Source organism: Pristis pectinata, chromosome 24 (genome assembly GCF_009764475.1).
Source record: "Pristis pectinata isolate sPriPec2 chromosome 24, sPriPec2.1.pri, whole genome shotgun sequence".
In the NCBI taxonomy this organism is placed as follows: domain Eukaryota; kingdom Metazoa; phylum Chordata; class Chondrichthyes; order Rhinopristiformes; family Pristidae; genus Pristis; species Pristis pectinata.
The window spans coordinates 2,525,050-2,545,720 of NC_067428.1; the positions used below are offsets into that span (position 1 = coordinate 2,525,050).

General features: G+C 41.1%; 1 protein-coding gene across 1 annotated transcript in view; it reads left to right on the forward strand.

Moving 5' to 3' along the window:
• Positions 1–8,722: 8,722 nt before the first annotated feature.
• crsp7 (cofactor required for Sp1 transcriptional activation, subunit 7) overlaps positions 8,723–20,671 on the forward strand; it is a 217,112-nt gene continuing 205,163 nt past the window's right edge. Inside the window, exon 1 of the mRNA XM_052037628.1 lies at positions 8,723–9,140. Within this exon, the coding sequence (XP_051893588.1) occupies positions 9,078–9,140 (63 nt within the window). The 5' untranslated portion in view covers positions 8,723–9,077. The remainder of the gene's footprint in view (positions 9,141–20,671) is intronic.

A 20,671-nucleotide genomic window follows, 5' to 3' on the forward strand; every position in this document is an offset into this window, starting at 1 on the left:
TTGCATAGTTGCTGTACTTAGTAATTAGAATGGCTGTAACAATTCAACCAGACCTTTCATATGAAAATGCATCTTGATTTTTAAGGTTGGTGCATAAAGCAGAGTTTGTGAGAGACATGACTGATCTTTGGATTACACGTTTATGTTGGTAGATCTGGTATGCAATAATTTTTCTTTCCTTTTCTATAATTTCATTGTGTTAAATGACTCTGATGGGCCTGATGCTTGAACAGTTAGCTGTAAATCTGGAAGTGTGTAATTAAACACTTGTGGAAAGATTGCAGAAACTTATAGAACATAGAATAGTATAGCATAGGAACAGGCTCTTGGGCCGATGATGTCTGCGCCAAACACGATGCCAAATTAAAATTAAATCTCTTCTGCCTGTCCACGATCCATATCCCTGCATATACTGTACACGTATCTGTCTAACTGCCTCTTAAATGCCACTATTGTATGTTTCCACCACTACCCCGGCAGCCTTTTTCAGGGACTTACCACTCTGTGTAAACAAAAAACTTGGCCCACATTTCCTTTGAACTGCCTCCCTTTCACCATGTCCTCTAGTACTTGACATTTCTACCCTGGGGAAAAAGATTCTGTCTACCCTATCTATGCCTCTCATAATTTTCTACTTTTTTGTTGAGTACTTTAGTGACAGGTGGGTTTATAGTACCCTTGTATGTTAGAAAATGAACAAGACTTAAAAAAAACTGCAGATGCTGGAAATCTGTAATAAAAATGGAAATGCTGGAAACAAAGTCAGGCAAGACATCCGGCATATTAAAATATGAGTTTGTGAATTAATAGACAGTACTTCTGCTAAGTATCTTCCATCGTGAAGGACAACAAAAACTGGAGGTTCCTTCTGGGCAAAAAAAATCAGTCATAAGCACAGAAATAGTCCCTTCAGCCCACCATGCGTATGCTGACCATTAAGTATCTATATTAATCCCATTCACTAGCACTTGGTCCATAGCCTTCAATGCCTTGGTGATTCAAATGCTTGTTTCCACCTTCTCAGAGTACATTCTAGATTGTAACCACCCTCTGAGTGAAAAATTCTTCAGATCCGCTTTAAACCGCTTACTCCTCACTTTGAACTTAGAGACATCTGCCGCGGAGAAAAGTTTATCACTGCCTGGTCTATGCCTCTCATAATTTTGATAACTTCTATCAGATCACCTGTCAGCATCCTTTGCTCCAAGGAAAATAAACCCAACTATCCAGTTTCTCCTCATGACTGAAATGTTCCATCAAGGCAACATTCTGCTGCATCTCCTCTGTACCCTCTCCAGCACAATTGCATCCTTTCTATAGTGTGGCAAGCAGAACTGCACACAATATTCCAGCTGTGAGCAAACCAATGTTTTTTTAAAATTGTACCACGATTTCCTTGCTCTTATATTCTAAGCCCCAGCTAATTAAGGCTATCATCCCATATGTCCTCTTCACCACCCTATTTAGCTGTGCTGCTACTTTAAGGGATCTTTGGACTTGTATTTCCTAGCAATCATTCACCCTATCTTTATTAGACCTCAGAAAATGCAACATCTCATAATTAACATGATTAAAATTGCATGATTAAAACTGCTCTGCCCAATTTACCAGCTAATCAATATCATGCTGGAGCCTAAGACTGCACTCCTCACTATCAACAAACTCACCAATTCTTCTGTCAATTTACTAATCATGCTTTGTAGTTTCACATTTAAGAGATCAATGTACATAACTGATCCCCGTGGTACATCACTGGTTACATGCTTCCCATCACAAAAGCACCCTCCACCATCACATCTGTCTCATATTACCAAGTCAACTTTGGAATCCAATTTGCCAACTTGCTGGATCCCTTGAGCTCTTATCTTTTGGACCAGCTTTCCATGTGGGATCCTGTCAAATGCGTTACTGAAATCTATGTAAACCACATCAGTCACACTATCCTTATCAATATATTTAGCTACATCTTCAAAAAAAAAATCAATTATATTTGTCAGACAAAGATCTCCTACCAACAAATCAGAGCTGACTATCCCTGATCAATCCCTGCCTTTCCAAGTGTGAGTTATAGCAGTGTGAGCAAATACACACAGGAGATACTGAGAAAAAATGTATAAATTACATGAATTTTTGGGGAACTGTTAGGGATAGTGGTGGAGATCAGAGGAAGGGGAATTGCAGGTTAAAAATGCCTTTGCGGAACAAAATGACAACTCCATGTGTGACACATGAGGAATCATAATTACTGAAATGGAAATCAGATTTATTGCCACTAAATTTGGGATCAAAAATTTTGCATTGTTTGAGAAACGAAAATAGCTCCAACAAATGGTGTTTTGCTAACTTTGTAATTTATCTTTGAACTGTGTTTTCTAACATGTCACAGTAACATACTGCAGATAGTGGAAATCTGAAATAAAAACAAAATACTTAAAGACTTGGCAGCATCTATGGAGATAGAAATGGAATTAATAATTAAGATCAATAACCTTTTGTCAGTAATGCTGATGAAGATTAATCCGTGGTTGCTGACTGACCTGGCCAAAATGTGAACAAACAAATGAGGGTAAAATACCTGTGAACCATGTGTCAAGTCAAAGGAGAAGATCATATTCCATGTATTATTTTCCTGCTGTTGTAGAGGTATATTCCCCAGCCTCTCCTTTTACTCTCTCTCTCTCTTCCCCCCCACCATCTATGATTCATTCGTTCAGGATGTGGGTTTTGCTGATTTATTGCCCATTTCCCAATTAGCCTCAAAGATGGTGATGAACCACCACATTGAATCACTGTGGTCTCTCTCATGAAGATACTCTCACAGTGCTGTTGGTAAGGGAGCTCCAGGATTTAGACATAGTGCAGGTCAGAATGGTGACTTGGAGGAGAATGTGCACGTCGTGGTATTCCCATGTACTTGCTATTCTTGACCTCCTTGGTGGTAGAAGTTGAGGGTATTGGATATGCTATTGGAATAGCACAGGTGAGTAAATAAGTGCATTCTGCAGCTACTGTTTGCTGATGATGGAGGCCTCTTGGAAGTCCAAAATACCACATCAACTCAAAATTATGAGGTTGTAATGCATAGAACAGACAGACATGCCTACCATAATTTTCTAAGTGCGCTAACACCATTTCCTTTAGAATGAATTCCAGTATTTTCCCCAGCACTGATGTCAGGTTAACTGGTCTATATTTCCCTTTTGTCTCTCTCCCTCCATTCTTAAACAAATGGGTTACAATTGCTACCTTCCACTCTGGAAAACATTCCAGAATCTATGAAACTTTAGAGGATGAGAAGATCAGCACCTGTCAAAGTACTAGGGTTCAGGTCTTCAGAACTTGGGGACTTATAACTTTTAGTCCCATTAATTTGTTCAATGCTAGTGTTTTTTTTATTACTTTAGACCTGTAGTCCTCCATTATTCTCAGGTTTTCTGTGCCTTCAATGAAGGTGCAAGCAAAATATTTATTTATCTGCCAGTTCCTTTCCTCCAATATAATTTCTCCTGTGTTAGTCTGGAAGGCCTTTCTACAAAGGTTTTACTATCTTTTTGTTTCTGTTTCTCATAAGTCAACTCTCATATTCTGCTGCCCCATTTCTTATCAATTCTGTGAACGTACTTTGACTAGTTTTGGAATTTCCCACACCTCAGACTTGCTGCTCTTTTTAGCAGTGTTGTAAATATTTGATCTAATACTATCTACAGCTTCTCATGATAACCATGGTTGGACCATTTTTCCTGTTATTGATTATTGATAAAATAATTTATTGATTATTTAAATATTAGCCATTGCTTGTTTGCTATCATCCCTTTTAATGAAGTTTGCCAATACACAATGGCTAACTTATGTCCCGTACCTTAATATTTTGGTTTATTCAGACTTTGAACCAAATAATTTTCTTTCTATATAGAAAATATCACATTATGTTCACCATTCACTAATGGCCCCTCAACTACTGGATCATCAATTTCTCATTACAGAACGTGCTGCCATGGGAGGCAGTGGAAGCAGATATGATAGCAACATTTAAGAGGCATTGAGACAAACACGTGAACAGGCAGGGAATTGATGGATATGGCAGATGGGATTAGTTAGATTGGCATCACGGTTGCGCGGATGAGGTGGGCTGAGCAGCCTGTTCCTACGCTGTACTGTTCTACGTTCTGATGCAAGATCTAAAATAGTTTGTACCCTTGCACAGCCATTACTGTTAGTGTGTACATATACAATTCTCCCTTGTTGCTTCCCAGCTTCCCCAAACTGACTGTAGATTGCATTTTCTGAGCTGAGGCTCTTCCTTTCGACTGCCTTTATCCTATTGTTCTGTTTGTCAGTGGGATTTATCAGAATTTATTCTGTGCATCCTTCAAAATGCCTCAGCAATTCACAGGATTGCACCTCCTCTATGAAATCTCAGCAAGCTAAAGCTGGTAATACTATGCTGGATATACTTAATAAAAATGAGCAATGATGAGGCCTTGAAGAGATATATAGAACAGAGAGACTTCAGAGTAAAGGTACATAGTTCCCTGAAAGTGGAGACACAGATACACAGGGTGGCAAAGAAGGCATATGGCACACTTGCCTTCATCAATAAGATAATTGAGTACAGGAGTTGGGACATCATGTCACAACTATACAAGTCATTGGTGAGACCACACTTGGAGTATTGAGTGAAGTTCTGGTTGCCCAGCTATAGGAAGGATGTCATTAAGCTAGGAAAAGGCAAAAAAGATCCAGGAGGATGTTACCAGAACTGAAGGATTTGCGTTATAAGGAGAGGCTGGCACATTTGTCCCTGGAGTATAGGATGCTGAGGAGTATAAAATCACACGGGGCATAGAATAAGGTATTTTTCCCAGGATAGGGGAGTCTAAAACTAGAGGGCATAGGTTTAGGTTGAGAAGGGAAATATTTTCACTGAGAGGGTAGTGGGTATATGGAACAGGCTGCCAGAGGAAGCTGTAAAGGTGGGTACAATTACAACCTTTAAAAGACATTTAGAGGGCTAAATGTATAGGGACATTTTAGAGGGATATGGGCAACTTGGTTGGCATGGACATGTTGGGCTGAAGGCTTGTTTCTGCACCATATGACTCTGAGTATTTAGATATTTTTGACCAAGATTCTTGAGTTACAACCTCAGTTTATAACATTGAAACTAATGGGAAAAGTCTTTTACATTTATCAATTTTCACTTTGGTATTGGTTTTCAGATCTGGTTAAAGGGAGAGCCTTTCAATATTTTTTGATAATATTATTATAAATGGAATGTCATCTTGACTGAAAACTGCCAGCAGATCAAATAGGGAAAACTGGTCTATCTACCCAACCAAACCTTGTAATTTGTCACATCTTCAGGATCTATAAACTTAGAAGCTCATATTAAACCCTGACTTGTGATCTACTAATGTACTCATTATTCCAACAGAGGCAGATGAAGTCATTCCCAAGAAAGTACCTGTTCCGATTTTTGATTCAGTGGTGAGCCTACTGCTGGACTGGAAGGAAAAGAGTATGAATGACATGTGAATGAGTGGATGGGGAGAAAGAGGAATATTGAACAGTCAGAAGTAAAAGAAGGGATAAAATTTTTTTATACAATTGTAACATATCAAAATGTTCAAGATTGAAAATATGTTAAAATTATGAGGAAATGCAAATACAAGTTCTGATTTACATCAAGCAAATAACTGAATGATTAAAATATCAGTGTACAGTACCTACAAAAGGGACAGGTACAATAAACCAGATGGAAGAGTGGTAATGAGAGCAAGGAAGGAACTTCTATCAACTTCACACTTTAGTTTATTCAGTAACACACAGCACTTTACAGAAATGAAATCTGTCCCAAGTCTCTAACCTGAGGTTATGACTCCTAGATTCTCCAGCCAGGAGGATCATTACCTTCTTTGTGTCAATGAGAGCACCTTTCACTTATCTGAACTTCAGCGAGTACAGATCCATCCTACTCTCTCTGTGGAAGCCCTTTTCATCTTAGAAGTCAGTTGAGTGAATCCAAGGTAAGCCTATCCTTCCTTACATCAGGAGACCAAAACTGTACATAGTACTCCAAAAATAATTTTACCTAAGTCCAACATCATTGCAGTAAGACTTCCTTGTTCCTACACTGTAATAAGGGCAAACAGATCTTTCCTAATTGCTTGCTGTAACTCATGTTAACTGAGTGGTTCCTGTACGAGGTCACCAAATCCATCCATATACCAATGTTTATGAGATTCTCACCTTCAATCCTGTTACTGGGCATCATATACATAGCATTTACCTTGACTTTATGCCCTGGTTTTCAATCAGTAAAAAAACTATCTAAGCAACTGAAGCCTGATGCAATCGCTGAATTCATGCATTATTCTTCAATCATTGTTGTTTAGTTCACAATGGCTTTTGCTGATTTTATGATCATTGACAAATTAAGAAAACAATCCTGCATCTCTTGTAGGAAGATGTTCTTTGTGTTATTTTTCCTTTAGTTTTTTTCTCCTATTCAACTTAAAGGTAATTTAAATCTTTTACAATTAATAATCTTTGTCAACTCCCAGGTATTTCCCTCCCAACCTCTTTAACCCATGTTCAATAGAACCATACCAAAACAGGTTTTCCTATCTATATTGAGTATTAACACCGATTCCACTGAGTGTCAAATCATTTATTTCGGTGGCTGGAGTTTCCACTTCCTGGTGATTGTAATTTTCCTGAGTTCCTCCGTTCCTTCCAATTCACAATTTACAGGAATTCCTAGTACATTACTTATATCTTCCATAGAGAAGACTGATGCAGTCCCTCAAGCCTGCTCCACCATTCGGTGAGATCTTCTGCCTCACAGGAGCCATAGATCATGCGCTCCTTTCCAACTCACTGCAACCCTGGTTCCCATTGTCCCTTCCCACTCAACGGGGCCCTGAATCCCACAGACCATTTCCAACTCATGGGTGCCCTGGTTCCCACGTTCCCTTCCAACATAGTGGGGCCCTGGATCCCACGTTCCATTCCAAGTCACTGGGGCCCTGGTTCCCATGTTTCCTTCTAACTTAATTGAGCCCTAATTTCCGTGCTCCCTTTCAACTCACTGAGGCTCTGTTTCCTACACTTTCTTTCAACTGACCAGGGTCCCGTTTCCCACACTCCCTTTAAACGTTATGGGTATACTGGGAAATTTATTATCATACTGTGTTATAGCTAAACGAAGTGAATTAAAAATGTGTTGGGGTATTAATGGGAATATCATTCAACAGTCCAGAAACTCTTGTTATTCCAGTGCCACCAAATCCTGATACACAATACAGATCTGGAACAATGCAGTCTACATAATTGGAGCAAGCTTCTCTTCTCGTACTCAAATTCTCTTGCAATAAAGGCCAATGTACTGTCTGCCTTTTTTGAATGCTTACTTCCTCTTCATGTTAACTTAAAGTTATTTGCTTTAAAATATACCCAAGTCCCTTCAAATACCAATACATTTCAAACTCTCGCCATTTAAAAATACTCTATTTTCTCTATCAAAGTGGATGACCTTTTCTTTTCACATTATATTCCATTGGCTGTGTCCTGCCCATTCAATTAACCTGTACATACCCCCGCCCCCCCACCACCAAACTTTACTGCATCCTCCTCAGAGCCCATACGTAGCTTCTTATCATTACCCAAAGGGATTTAAGTAAGTGGAGATGCAGGAGACTGCAGATAAGTACTTGTTCTGCCCATGGATAAAGGACATGAAATTGAAACTAATTGGTCGGCTCTTTCTAAGAGCAGTCATAAACCTGATGGGCCCAATGTTGATCGAGCACCGTGATCGGCATGGACTCAATGGGCCGAAGGGCCTGTGTCCCTGCTGTATTGCTCTATGCCTCTATAAAAGGTATCTGAGGGGCAACGTTTTCACCCAGAGGGTGGTCAGTAGAGCTGCCAGAGGAAGTGGCTGAGGCAGGTACATTAACAACATTTAAAAGGCACCTGGACAGGTACATGGATAGGAAAGGTTTAGAGGGATATGGGCCTAGCTGAGATGGGAATCTTGGTCGGCATGGACCAGTTGGGCCGAAGGGTCTGCTTCCATGCTCTATGACTCTTGTGATTAGGACTGGCGTGGACTGAGGGCGCAGGCGGGCGATGCCAACATGTTGCTTGCGGTCCCGCCCTCCCGCCAGCAGTGACGCTGCAGCGCACATTCGCGGCGCCCCAGCTCGGCCTGAGCTCCCCCTCTCCACCTCACATCTCCGACAAGGTTCCTTAACGGCAAATTACAATAAAATATTATATTTGAACATTCCGGTTGCCCTGGACGCGATACGGTTACCACACGTTTACACGAAGAGCTGCTGATGAGCGGCTGACCCGCGTTCCTCTCTCTCTCTCGTTCGCTGCCAGCACCAGCCCCGCAACCCTGGCGGCAATCGCCATTAGGCCCTCCGTTGCCATGGAAACTTGGCGCCCGTTCCCGCGCCGCACGCTGCTCCCGGGTGTTGGTGTGGGGGGGGGGGTACAGTGCGCGTGCGCGTCCAAGCACATGCCGATGTTGTGTCGTCCGTACGCTCAACCACGTGGCGCGATTATGACGGCGTGGTGGTGGGGGGGGGGCGCGCGCGCGCTCACGGGCACGTGCTTCCCTCCCGCCCCGACGCCCGCGCGCGCCCCCGGGCCGTTAGTCCGCTTCAGGAGCGCGCGCGGATTGTGACGCGCGTAAGTCGGAGGGCTGGATTCCCATGGTGCAGCGCGCGGCCCCAGTCAGACTCGGTTGAGTGTTGGCTGCGCTCGGCTCGGGCCGGCTCTGGTCGTGCGGTGCGGGCTCGCTTCAGGCAGTGACACCCAGCCGGAGAGACTGAGGCGCACACCGGACACACCGAGTCACCCGGCTGTGTCGCGACGGAATATGACGGTTCCTACCGGCCTTGCTGCAGCCGCCTCTCTTCGCAGCTACTTCCTCAGACTCTGCGCCTGTTGTTAGCGGGCCTCCCTCCCCCAACTCCCCGTCCCTTTCCTTTCCCTCTTCCCCCCCACCTACTCCTCCCCCCATCCCCTCCACCGCCACGCCGCCGCCGTCGCACCGCCGCCAAATGACACCCACCCCGCAGCAGATCAAGGACCAGCTGCTCCAGGCCATAGACAAGGATGCCAATGTAAGAACCAGGCCGTGTGTTTGCACGCAGGCCCCGGGATCGGGCCCTTTGCCGTCCCGGGTCTGAGTGTGTGTATGTGAAAGAGCGGAGTGAACGCGGCCTAGCGGGCAGGCTTTGAATCTCAGACCCACGATGAGTGAATGTGCCCAGGGCCGATTAAGACTGGTCGGGTGGGAAATTTCCCGGGATCTGTGGCTTTCGCAGAGCTTGGTGATCAATCTACGAGCTGTGTATAGCAGCAGAATTCTTCTAAACCATGGGAGCTTCCAGCATTAACAAGCCTTTATGACACTCTGTAATTCCAATTTTTCCACAAATCACACGCACAATGATTTTCCAAAAGTATATATAAAGTTCTAAATAACTGTTAATGTTTCTAGTTATCTTAATCGTGGGGAAGTTTCTCATTAAAATGGTGACCAACTGTTGTACTCCTTACTGCCATCTTTTTAAAGTTAGCTGTAGTCCTTGTGAGATGGCTGTAAAGCACGTTTACTGAAAGTGTGAAGCTGATTTGTGACATTTAATGTATTAGTCAATTTGGTAAACCTGAGAATATTTCATTAAAATTATAGGGAGAGGAGTTGCAAAGTGAGATTATTTTCCTCGAGCCAGCTCCCCCTCAGGAATTGAAAATAGGAATTGTAGTAAATGTTCGGTCTGTGGAACTGAGTTAAACCTTTTAATGTTTTAAGTAATTATTTAGTGTTGGGCAGACACATACGGGATAGTAGCTAAAACTGGCAAACAGGAAGTAGCTGTTGGAATGATGGGTAACTTGAGATATCCGAATAGAATTAGATAGGATCAAATCTGATTTGAAAGCACAAAATTTTAGGATAATTCTAATCTAATGTAAAATAAAAAAGCGAATCTCCTGTAAGATTTTTGCTGGGCCATATAGATCATAATTTTTGATATTTTAGATAAAATCACAGCCTCATTGTGTGTTAGAGGAATTCTGCTGCTTTAGAGCCAATGTTCTAATGGTTTCAGTGTGTTTGAATTCATGTATATGTTTCTGACTTTAATGCAGAAATTATTTAGCAATTAACATTTTTATTTTGAAATTAAGTGAATTTCTGAGTAATAGTGTTATAAAATCCAATAGCATAAAACTGAAAGCTTAAGTTTCTGAATTAATATTCAATGTATGTAGGAATAGTGCTAATCCTTAAGGGATAGTTACACTTGCTGTATATTCCAACTCAACTTTGCTGTGCGTTAACCTGGTAGTGTGGTATGGTACAATGGTTCTGTGTCTGAAAGTTTCCCTGCTGCTCTTGCATCTACTCAAAGGTTGAATGATCTGGCACCAGGGGATATTCTGCAGACAAAATAATGCAAGGAGTGATCCCTTTTTAAAACCTGTTTTGATGCCAGTGATATTTTTGGTTGAATGCGTTCCAGTCTGTCCTCGGCATGGTTGTTTTGTTATGCTTCACCGGTTGGATACCTTAATGTTGTGCTGGCAGTCGTCTTTTCTAGTTTACTGAATATTTTTCTTGTTCATCAGATTTCATAAGGTTTTCCATAAGAATATTTGAATTTCAGAGAAAAAAACAGATTGCTGGAAATACTGTCAAGTCAGGCAGCATCTGTGGAAAAGGAAACAGAGTTAATGTTTTGGATCGGTCATGTTAATTCTATTTCTCTCTCCACTGGTGCTCACTGACCTGCCAAGTATTTCCAGCATACTTATTTTTAATTGCAGATTTCAGTTTTTTCAAAATGTTTTTTTCCATTTCAGCTTTTACTCATCCTTGGGTCTTAAAATGGTTGTGAGTTTAAACATTTATTTCCTTCATTAGCATTTTTTCAAATAATACCGGGTGATGGGTTGAAAATTCTAACCCATTAGTAAATCTGGCATCATAAATATAATGTTAGAACTTTCAACACCTGACCCATACCAGACACTGAATCCACAAAAGATGGTCAATCTGGAAACTGTTACTGATTTAAGAACCATAACTACAATGGACAAGACAGAATTTGTGTATTATGTGCAATGCAAGAACTAAGTTTCCATTGTCTGGTCTTTGGATGTCCAAAAAAGTTGCATTCAGTGTGGAAGATGTCTGTATATGTACCAGTAACTATGGCTGAGTGTAATGCTACTTATAGTCTCCATTTGTTTTGAGATTGCTGTTAGAACTCAGTAACACTGAAAGACATTTTTATACAGGCTCTGCTGTATTTTCAAGGGGAACACAAATTTGCAGTTAAACTGTGTTGCTACCTTGTATTTGACACTATATTCTGTCATTCTGCGACTTTGTGGATTTCTGCTTTTGGGGAGTGATAATAAAACTTATCGTTTTAAGTGGTAAGAAATTGTCATTTCTATATTTGACACATCTTCCATGCAGGGTCTCATTATGGTTGCAAAACATGCGACTGGGACTCTGGTCCCCATCCTTCTGCTTGCTGTGCCTGCAGAAGTGAATGTGTGAACCATTCCACAGCCTGTTGATAACAAGTTAGGATCTCAATAAGAGTAAGAGAATTGGAATGCTGTGTCAGCCAGTGCTGAGCAAGCACCCCTGAATGACATATTGAGGCTGTTTTAACTCGAGGGTACTGTGCCATCTGAGTGCATCAACTCTAGAATTTATGACCAGGGATGGAATTGTTAATCTCCATATTCTCATTTGTGTGGCGGTTTGTCTTATCTACTTTTCTGGGCCACCATCTAAGATTATGCAATAGCAGCTGCTGGTTATGAATGCAACCTAAGTACCTTGCCTCCCTGCAATTGCAGATTCCACAAATGAGTTTTGGGTGATGGACTACTTGGGTTCAATTTTTATTGTTTGTGAAAAGTTGAGTATTAAAGAGCTACAGGCACCTACTGTGAGAGCACTAACTTTGTCTGCACTGGTTCCCGCTGTGGAATCACCTGGTCTACCTATGGAAGCAAATTACTGCAGATGCTTTGCCAACAGATCTGGGCAGGGACTGCAGGAAAGGTTTTCTTGTTTCTCACAGAACTCCCGAGATTCTGCCACCTGGCCAGGGTTTTCCTTGCTTGTTCTTCAGAAGATACACAGAAGGTATATTATTCCAGGCTCAGTGTCATGCAGTCAGCATGAATTCTAATTACTTATTTTTGAATTTGAACAGTTATGATTTTTAAGTTTAGATTTTTCTTTTGAGGGACATTTACAAGTTGAACTTCCATTGCTTATATCATTTGAGATTAGGGGGAAAAATTGTATTGAGTGCCTCAAAGTCTGAATGCATGGTTTAGTTCTTGGAGCAGATTTCAATTCAGGCAAAGTTCAGAATTTGACTTTGATCATGAAAAAGAATCTCCATAGAGGAAATTGCCATTTAGCCAGTATTGTATATAGTTTCTCATCCAGCTTTTGAATCATAGTTACACAGTGCTTTCTGTTGTACAATATGTTTCCTTATCTTTGTCAAGCACTGCTTAATGTGATTCTTGAACTTCACTAAGGTGACAGGTCTGTTAAAGGACCTTATTTAGAAATACTTGAGTAGCTGTTTAAGAGATATTTGACTGGAACAAGGAGCATAATTTATTTGTTTCATGTGACTAATTGTGTGCCTTATTTCCACATCCTAGGGTAAAGTTTTATAATCCAGTGAGATTAAAAAAAGCCTTGTTTATTCCCTAGTGGGAATAATTATAGCTTCAGTAGAATCTCTAGTTGGATTTCACTGGTGGTCTTCATGAAAATTACCATAGGTGGCTCTTTGCTCTGGAAAGGTAAGTACTTGACTTTCACGATGATTGGTAGACTGCAGATGAGTTGTATAAGGAATATCACAAGTAGTATGCCTTGTTTACTGACATTTTCAGATTGATGAAGGGTTCTATTGAATCTCTGGAAACAAAAAGATGGCTGGATAAATGGGCCAAGTGAACTCTTCTGTTCTGTCATATAAAAGTTTTAAGAGAGTATAATACTTCCTTTACTGGAAACATATTTTTGTACTGCTTGATTGTTGAGTGTAGGCTGCATCAAGACCTGAGCAATATTTAGAGATGTACTGGTAAGTAGCAAGTACAGGCCATCCCTGGGTTATGAATGCCTACTTTGTGGACACCCCTGCATTGTGAATGAGCTCCCATAATATTCAATTCAAAAGTCTGACATACATACTTATTCATTCCTACCACTGACTGATCTAGTTTCCTTCTGTGTCTTTGATGTCATCCATTATAATACTGTGGAGGTATGGTTACCATATTGAGTGGGTTTTTTTGTGCATTTTCTGACTTATTGAGAAAATCGACTTTGCACGTAGAAATGGAACCTGTTCGTTACCTGGGAATGGTCTGTAATGTATGCTAGACAAGTGTCCACAGTGTATACCTACCTTCTTGATACTCAATGGCTCATCATCACCAAATTATCACCACCACAGTATCTTGGTGGGCTGCAGTTGAATAGAAATTGAACTAAACCCGTCACAGAAGTAAAATGACGATGTGAACAGATCAGAAACTGGGTCTTCCGTAACGTGACTTATTGATTCTTCAAATGTTCCCTTCTTCGACAAGGCACCAGGAATGTGATGAAATGCTGTCCACTTGGCTTGGAGGAGGGCAGCTGCAAAAATACTCAAAACTTGGCATGATCCAGGGCACTGTAGACTGGTTTATTGGCACTCAGTCTATCACACTGTCTTCATGAGCAGAACACCATAAATGCAATGCATTTCATCAACAAAACGCAATGCAATTAATTGCCAAGGGTACTTTGACAAAGCTCCAAACTTGCCATCTCCAACAGGACCCCATTACCAAGCATACCTTCCCCTCCCCACCCCACCCCTTTCTTCCTTTTGCAGGGACCGCTTTCTCCGTTAGTTCACTCCTCCCCTCCCACCCTGGGAACTTTCCACTGGTCCCGCCATAGGTGCAACACCAGCCCCTACACTATCTATATCCAGGGACCCAAACAGTCCTTTCAGGTGAGACAGAGATTCACCTGCACCTCCCTTAATATCATCTACTGCATTCGGTGCTCCAACTGTGGACTCCTCTACATAGGTGAGACCAAATGCAGACTAATTGACCATTTCGCAGAACACCTACACTCTGTCCGTTGCCAGTCACTTCAACTCCACCTCCCACATGACCACAGATATGTCAGTCCTCTGCCTCCTCCGCTGCCAGGAGAATTCCAAGTGCAAACTGGAGGAACAGCATTCCATTTGCCGTCTTGGAACTTTGCAGCCTAACGGCGTGAACATTGAATTCTCCCACTTTAGGTAATCCCCACATCCCTTCCCCACAAACCCCACCCCCCCACCATGCTGCTTCTTTTCCTCCCTTTCCCAGCCTCCCCCTCTTTCTGCCCTTTTTTCCTCTCTCTCCTTACCTTTGATCCATCCCCTGGTGGATCTGCTCTCCCCTCCTCCCCCGCACCTGCCTATCACTATCTCTTACCTGCATCTACCTATCACCACCCTGTGCCCACCCCGCCTCCCCTCTTTTGTCCACCTATCACTGCTCTGCTTCTCCCTCCTATATATTGGGCTTCCCCTTTTTCTATCTTCAGTCCTGAAGAAGGGTCCTGACTCGAAACGTTGACCGCCTGCTTTTCTCCATGGATGCTGCTTGACCTGCTGAGTACCCCCAGCATCATCATGTTTTACATCTAGATTCCAGCATCTGCTTTGTTTCTCCAAAACTCGCAACTTACTGAGAATGCTGAGAGTATTGGGTGCAGGGGGCACCAACTAAAAATTCCGTTCTAGGTTGAATACTGTCCTGATTTAGAAATAATTTGCTGTTTATTGTCTCAATACTGGAGCAGTGGGGGTATGTTCATCAAGATACTGTAGCACTTCAAGGAAGATGCTGACCATGACTTTTTCGAGGGCAGTTAGTTTTGGGCAATAAGTGCTGGTTCTGCCAATTATGCCCACATCCCACAAATTTTAAAAGAAAAATTGCTTGGGATATTGGAGAAGATCAAAGCAAAGGAAGTGTAAAATTTTCCGATATCTTTTACGGACCTCAACTATATTCCTGGAGATGTAGTGTTGAGCAGTGTTTTGTCTTGAGAAAACTCTTCTTGACTGAAGGGCTGGGTTCTGCATCCAATTATACTTCACCTTACCTCGCACAATCGACTTTATCAGAAGGTGACTAAATTATCTTTAAAATTTTATAAATTGGAAGTATTTTCAAATGGCGGGGATAAAAGTAAAGTTTTTAAAACATTCATTTATTGCAATGTCATAATTATTCTATATAGCTTCTTGATATAAGACTGACATTTAGTCCATTGTTAATGGTTATAATCACAGTTTTGACCTCTTCCTGTTTGACTTGATTCACCTCTTGATCTGGTTTCACGATAGAGATGTGCTTTTACTGTGGAAAACTGACGTTGCTGCTGGTCTCTAGTTGCTGAACATTACTATGTCTTGTCTGATTTGATCATATTGCTAAGTCAAAATTTGCAATCATTTTGGGATTGGGCAATCCTTACTTTTCTTTAATCAGAATAAACCTATTGTTAAAATATGCCTCCTCTGTTGGTTGATAGGAAAATGCTTTGAAATGCCATTCTGTGATTTCATTAAGGTTTGGAAATAGGAAGATATTACTTACGTTGACTGCATTAACAGTTGGAGTTTTCATCTGCATGTACCTTTGTTTTGAGTGGCTTGGTTAACTTGCGATGTAATTTGGGGAAATAAACTGTGTATCGAGGATTTTACTCTCCACATTCTAGAATCCAACATGAATGTGGCCTCAAGTCTTAAAGTGGGATATTTTGGGGCAAAACTAAATCGGTGAGTAGTCTTGTAAACTGTCTAGTAGCCCTGGTCACCATAGAGCAATTCTGACATTACAAAACGCCCTTTAAGGAAGACTGCCACTCAGGTTCATTGTTCTCATGTGATTTTTTTTGTTCCATCAGCAAGGTGCACTCGGGTCAGATCATTGTTGAGGATGCTTTGAATAACAGATTTTTCAAGGTGGATGTTTTAACTTTTTGAATAATTTACTTTCTTATTCTGAACCTTTTTTTGTTATAAGTATACTTGCAAAGTCTGTATTTGTTTTCAGTGTGTTGGTTCTGGTTATCATCGTGTAATAATTCTTAATCTCTGAAGATAAACGTTTTAATTTTAGTCTATTGCTTAACATGATTCAGGATTTGTGCTAGTATTGTGTTGATCTTTCTATGGGGGATCTAGAATGCCTTTAAACAGTTTAAGTTGATATATATGGAAATGTCTCTTTGTACAAATCTTTGCATATTTACGTCCTTGTATTATAATATTTGGTGGGGAGTGGAAGTGTGGAAACAGAATTGGGGTCTTCAACTTGGAGAAAAATGAGTTTTAAATTTGTCCTCTGTACGGCTCAGCAATGGTTTCCAGTCCAAAACTTAATGCACGGCCTTAGTCAGTGTTCACTTTCCTTTGCTGTCTCTCCATATTGTTCTTGATTAGATCCTAAATGGCCACAACGAAAACAAATTTTGTCTAATGGGAATGGAACATAATTGTGGGTTCTGGGTTGTAGTTATGCTTTCAATACACAAATTCCAAGCAAGCTTGTCACCAAACTCTGGGACCTAGGACTCAACACCTCCCTCTGTAACTGGATCCTTGACTTTCTAACAAACAGACCACAATCAGTGAGGATAGGCAGCAATACCTCCGGCACGATTATTCTCAACACTGGTGCCCCACAAGGCTGCGTCCTCAGCCCTCTACTCCCTATACACTCACAACTGTGTGGCCAGATTCTGCTCTAACTCCATCTACAAGTTTGCAGATGATACCACTATCGTAGACTATATCTCAAACAGTGATGAGTTGGAGTACAGGAAGGAGATAGAGAGCTTAGTGGAATGGTGTCATGACAACAACCTTTCCCTCAATGTCAACAAAACAAAAGAGCTGGTCATTGACTTCAGGAAAGGGGGCGGTGTACATGCACCTGTCTACATCAATGGTGCTGAGGTCAAGAGGATTGAGAACTTCGAGTTCCTGGGAGTGAACATCACCAACAGCCTGTCCTGGTCAAATCACGTAGATGCCACAGCCAAGGAAGCTCACCAGCGCCTCTACTTCCTCAGGAGGCTAAAGAAATTTGGTTTGTCCCCTTTGACTCTCACCAACTTTTACCGATGCACCATGGAAATTATCCTATCTGGATGTATCACGGCTTGGTACGGCAACTGCTCTGCCCAGGACGGCAAGAAGCTGCAGAGAGTTGTGGACACAGCCCAGCGCATCACGGACACCAGCCTCCCCTCCTTGGACTCTGTCTTTACCTCTCATTGTCTTGGTGAAGCAGCCAGCATAATCAAAGACCCCACCCACCCGGGACATACTCTCTTCTCTCCTCTTCCATGAGGTAGAAGATGCAGGTGCCTGAGGGCACGTACCACCAGACTTAAGGACAGCTTCTACTCCACTGTGATAAGACTATTGAACGGTTCCGTTATACAATGAGATGGACTATGACCTCACGATCTACCTTGTTGTGACCTTGCACCTTATTGCACTGCACTTTCTCTGTAGCTGTGACACTTTACTCTGTACTGTTACTGTTTTTACCTGTACTACATCAGTGCACTTTGTATTAACTCAATGTAACTGCACTGTGTAATGAATTGATCTGTACGATCGGTTTGTAAGACAAGCTTTTCACTGTACCTCGGTACAAGTGACAATAATAAACCAATACCAATAATTGTCTTAGGGGCAGATAGGATTGCAGAGTCAGCCCTGCTGTTGTCAGACCATGTTTGTTGTACCCATAGTTCTGAAACCTGATGTGTAAGTGTTGTTCAGTGGATGAGTCAAAAAGCATTCAATGTGATTATACAGGTTATAAAACAACACAATTATGCATAACTAATTGTTGCAAAGAAAATTTAAAACTCAAATTTCTGGCTCTGTGTTGTGATTTTTGTGAAATATTCTTGAACTTGCTGCTGAATGATGTGTTTCTCTGCATTGGCTTAAGGAGTCAAAATAGGTAATTATTTATGTAAATTGCGATGATATGATGCATTGCCCATAAGTAGTCAGATCTACCAGTTGGTATCCTTTCTTTTGCATGCCAGTTTGCATTAGTGAAAATGGATCTGATTGTGGACTGCTTGCAAGAAACAAATTATCTCTCGCTGTTTGCAAGTGACACAAGATACTTGATCTGAAAAACAGGCAAGTGCCAGTTTGTTTTCTTTTCTCTCCAGGACTGTATTTGTGTGTTAAAGTTTTTCAAGCTTTGGAGACATAACAGACTGCGAGATCCTGGAATCTGGAGCCAAAAACAAACTGCTGCATGAACTCAGGAGGTCAGGAAGCATCTGTGAAGGCAGAGGAATAGTTGACGTTTCAGGTTGAGATAAGACATAATTTTGACAGGATAATTTTGATGCGGGGTCTTGACCCGAAATATCGACTATCCCACTACCTTTACAGATTTTACCTGACCCGCGGAGTTCCTCCAGCTGTTTGTTTTTTGATCAAGGTTTTAATAGTTGCATTAAATAGTTGTACACAGTGAAATTTTGAAAACTATTTTAATTTTGGAAAATATGTTTTGGACCATAATGACTGTTAAGGTATCATCAGGCTGGCAGTGCAGATGTTACATTTCCTTTCTGCTCGTGAAGCTGAAAATCATAAGGATGCTGTTATTGTTATGGTTTTCATTTGATACTTGGTCTTCTAAGTTTTTATTTGGAAAAAAGTTATTGGAAAAAATGCAAAGGTGCAAGATTTATTGTTATTGAAACACTTTCAAGGTGGGAATGAGAAATGGAGTATTCTAGTACATAATTCAGTCTACCGATAGCATGGTAACTTGCTTTCATAATTGCTAGCAGAAAAGGCTTCTTTTGGCTTGAATAGGCTTTTTAAATGCTTCTATATTAGTTGCATTTTTCAGAAAGGAGCAGGATCTGACTTTTGTTCTGGAAGAGCATAACAGCATAAAACTCAACTTGCCAACTGGAAGTTATTACATGTTGAGGAAATGTCATGTACCTGGAGAGATTTATTGGTCTGCTCTGCTAGTGATATGTCTCGAGGCTTATTTAAAGCTTGTCCTCTTGTATTTTTTTTAAATGTTTTTATTTTGGATTGAAATAGATGGTTCAATGAAACTGTCTAAAGAGTAAAAATTTTGCAATTTTTTTGTCAGAGGCTTTCAGTTTGATAAATACTTTATTCAGCTTTAATAGCTGGAAATGGCATTCTGAAATAACTGAATCAAGAATATATCTGATTTTAAAAAATCTATAGTATATGTTTGGTGTTCTGTCCATAATTCTGTATCAGCTTATTTAGTTTGGGGGGGGGGGGGTGACCAGGGAAGATGTGAGCAGCTATTGAGAAAGTGTAACATTTTAATCTCTCATCTTGGATGAATTAATATGTTAGACACGTGCAACATAAGAACAGCAATTTCCCTTCCTTTATCCCACCACAATAAAAAAAATATTAGATTTTGTGTTTTTTATGCTGCTTTGCCAGGCAAGCATAGAACTTTGAAAACATGGAAAATGCAATGTGTGCAACAGGATTGGAGCAATGAAATTGGTAGTTGTTACTTGGAATTAGTTTATTATTTTCCATGTATGTTAGATGATCTGTAGAATTTTATTCTTGAATTGATTTTGTTCTGTTTTCCTCCAATTCTGTTGGAGCAAAGTTGTTTTAAGATTGTGGTACTTGTTAATACATCTGTGTTCTTTGGTGTCTTTTTCACTTTCAGGACTCTCAGTAGGCTTAAAAGATGGCAGGAAAGCATAAACATGTAAAGCTGAGAAGTGTTTAATTTAGAATGTAACTAATTGCTGTCCATTGAAGCAATGGCAGGAGTTGCGTTCAATTTTAACACTAAAGTTTTTATTTTGTCATATTGGGAGCTTGGCGCCATTGGCAAGGCAAGCATTTTACTTCCTTCCTTGCTGTTGAGAAGGTGGTTGTGAACTACTACAGTTCTTTTGGTGACGGTACTCGCACTGTGTTGGGGAGGGAGTTCTAGTATTTAGACCCACTGAAGAAGAACTGGCAATATATTTCCTCATTGGGAGATTTTGTGGGGTTTGGGAAATGCTGTAAGAGTTGCCTCAGCATGTAACTGCAGTGTAGTTCATAGATGGTTAAAAACTGCACTTCCTGTGTGCTGTTGGTAGACGGAATGAATGGCAGTGGTTGATGTCGTGAAAGTCCTGGATGGTATTAATGTTGATCATTGTAGGAGCTGTACTCATCCAGGCAATTGGAGGGTATTCCGTTACTCTTGCACCTGTAGACGATGGAATGGATTTGAGTGTCATGAGGTGAGACACTCGGCACAGGATACTCTGCCTCTGTCCTGCTCTTGTGGCCATGATATTTTTGGTTGTGGTTGGCCACTTGAATTCCGGTCAATGGTGATTCCACCCCTGCACCCTCTCCCCAAGTTGGTTGTGGAGGAACTCTGTGACTGAAATGCCATTGAATATTAAGGTTAGGGGGTTAGAATCTCTATAGGTCTCATTGAAGATGGTCATTGCCTGGCACCT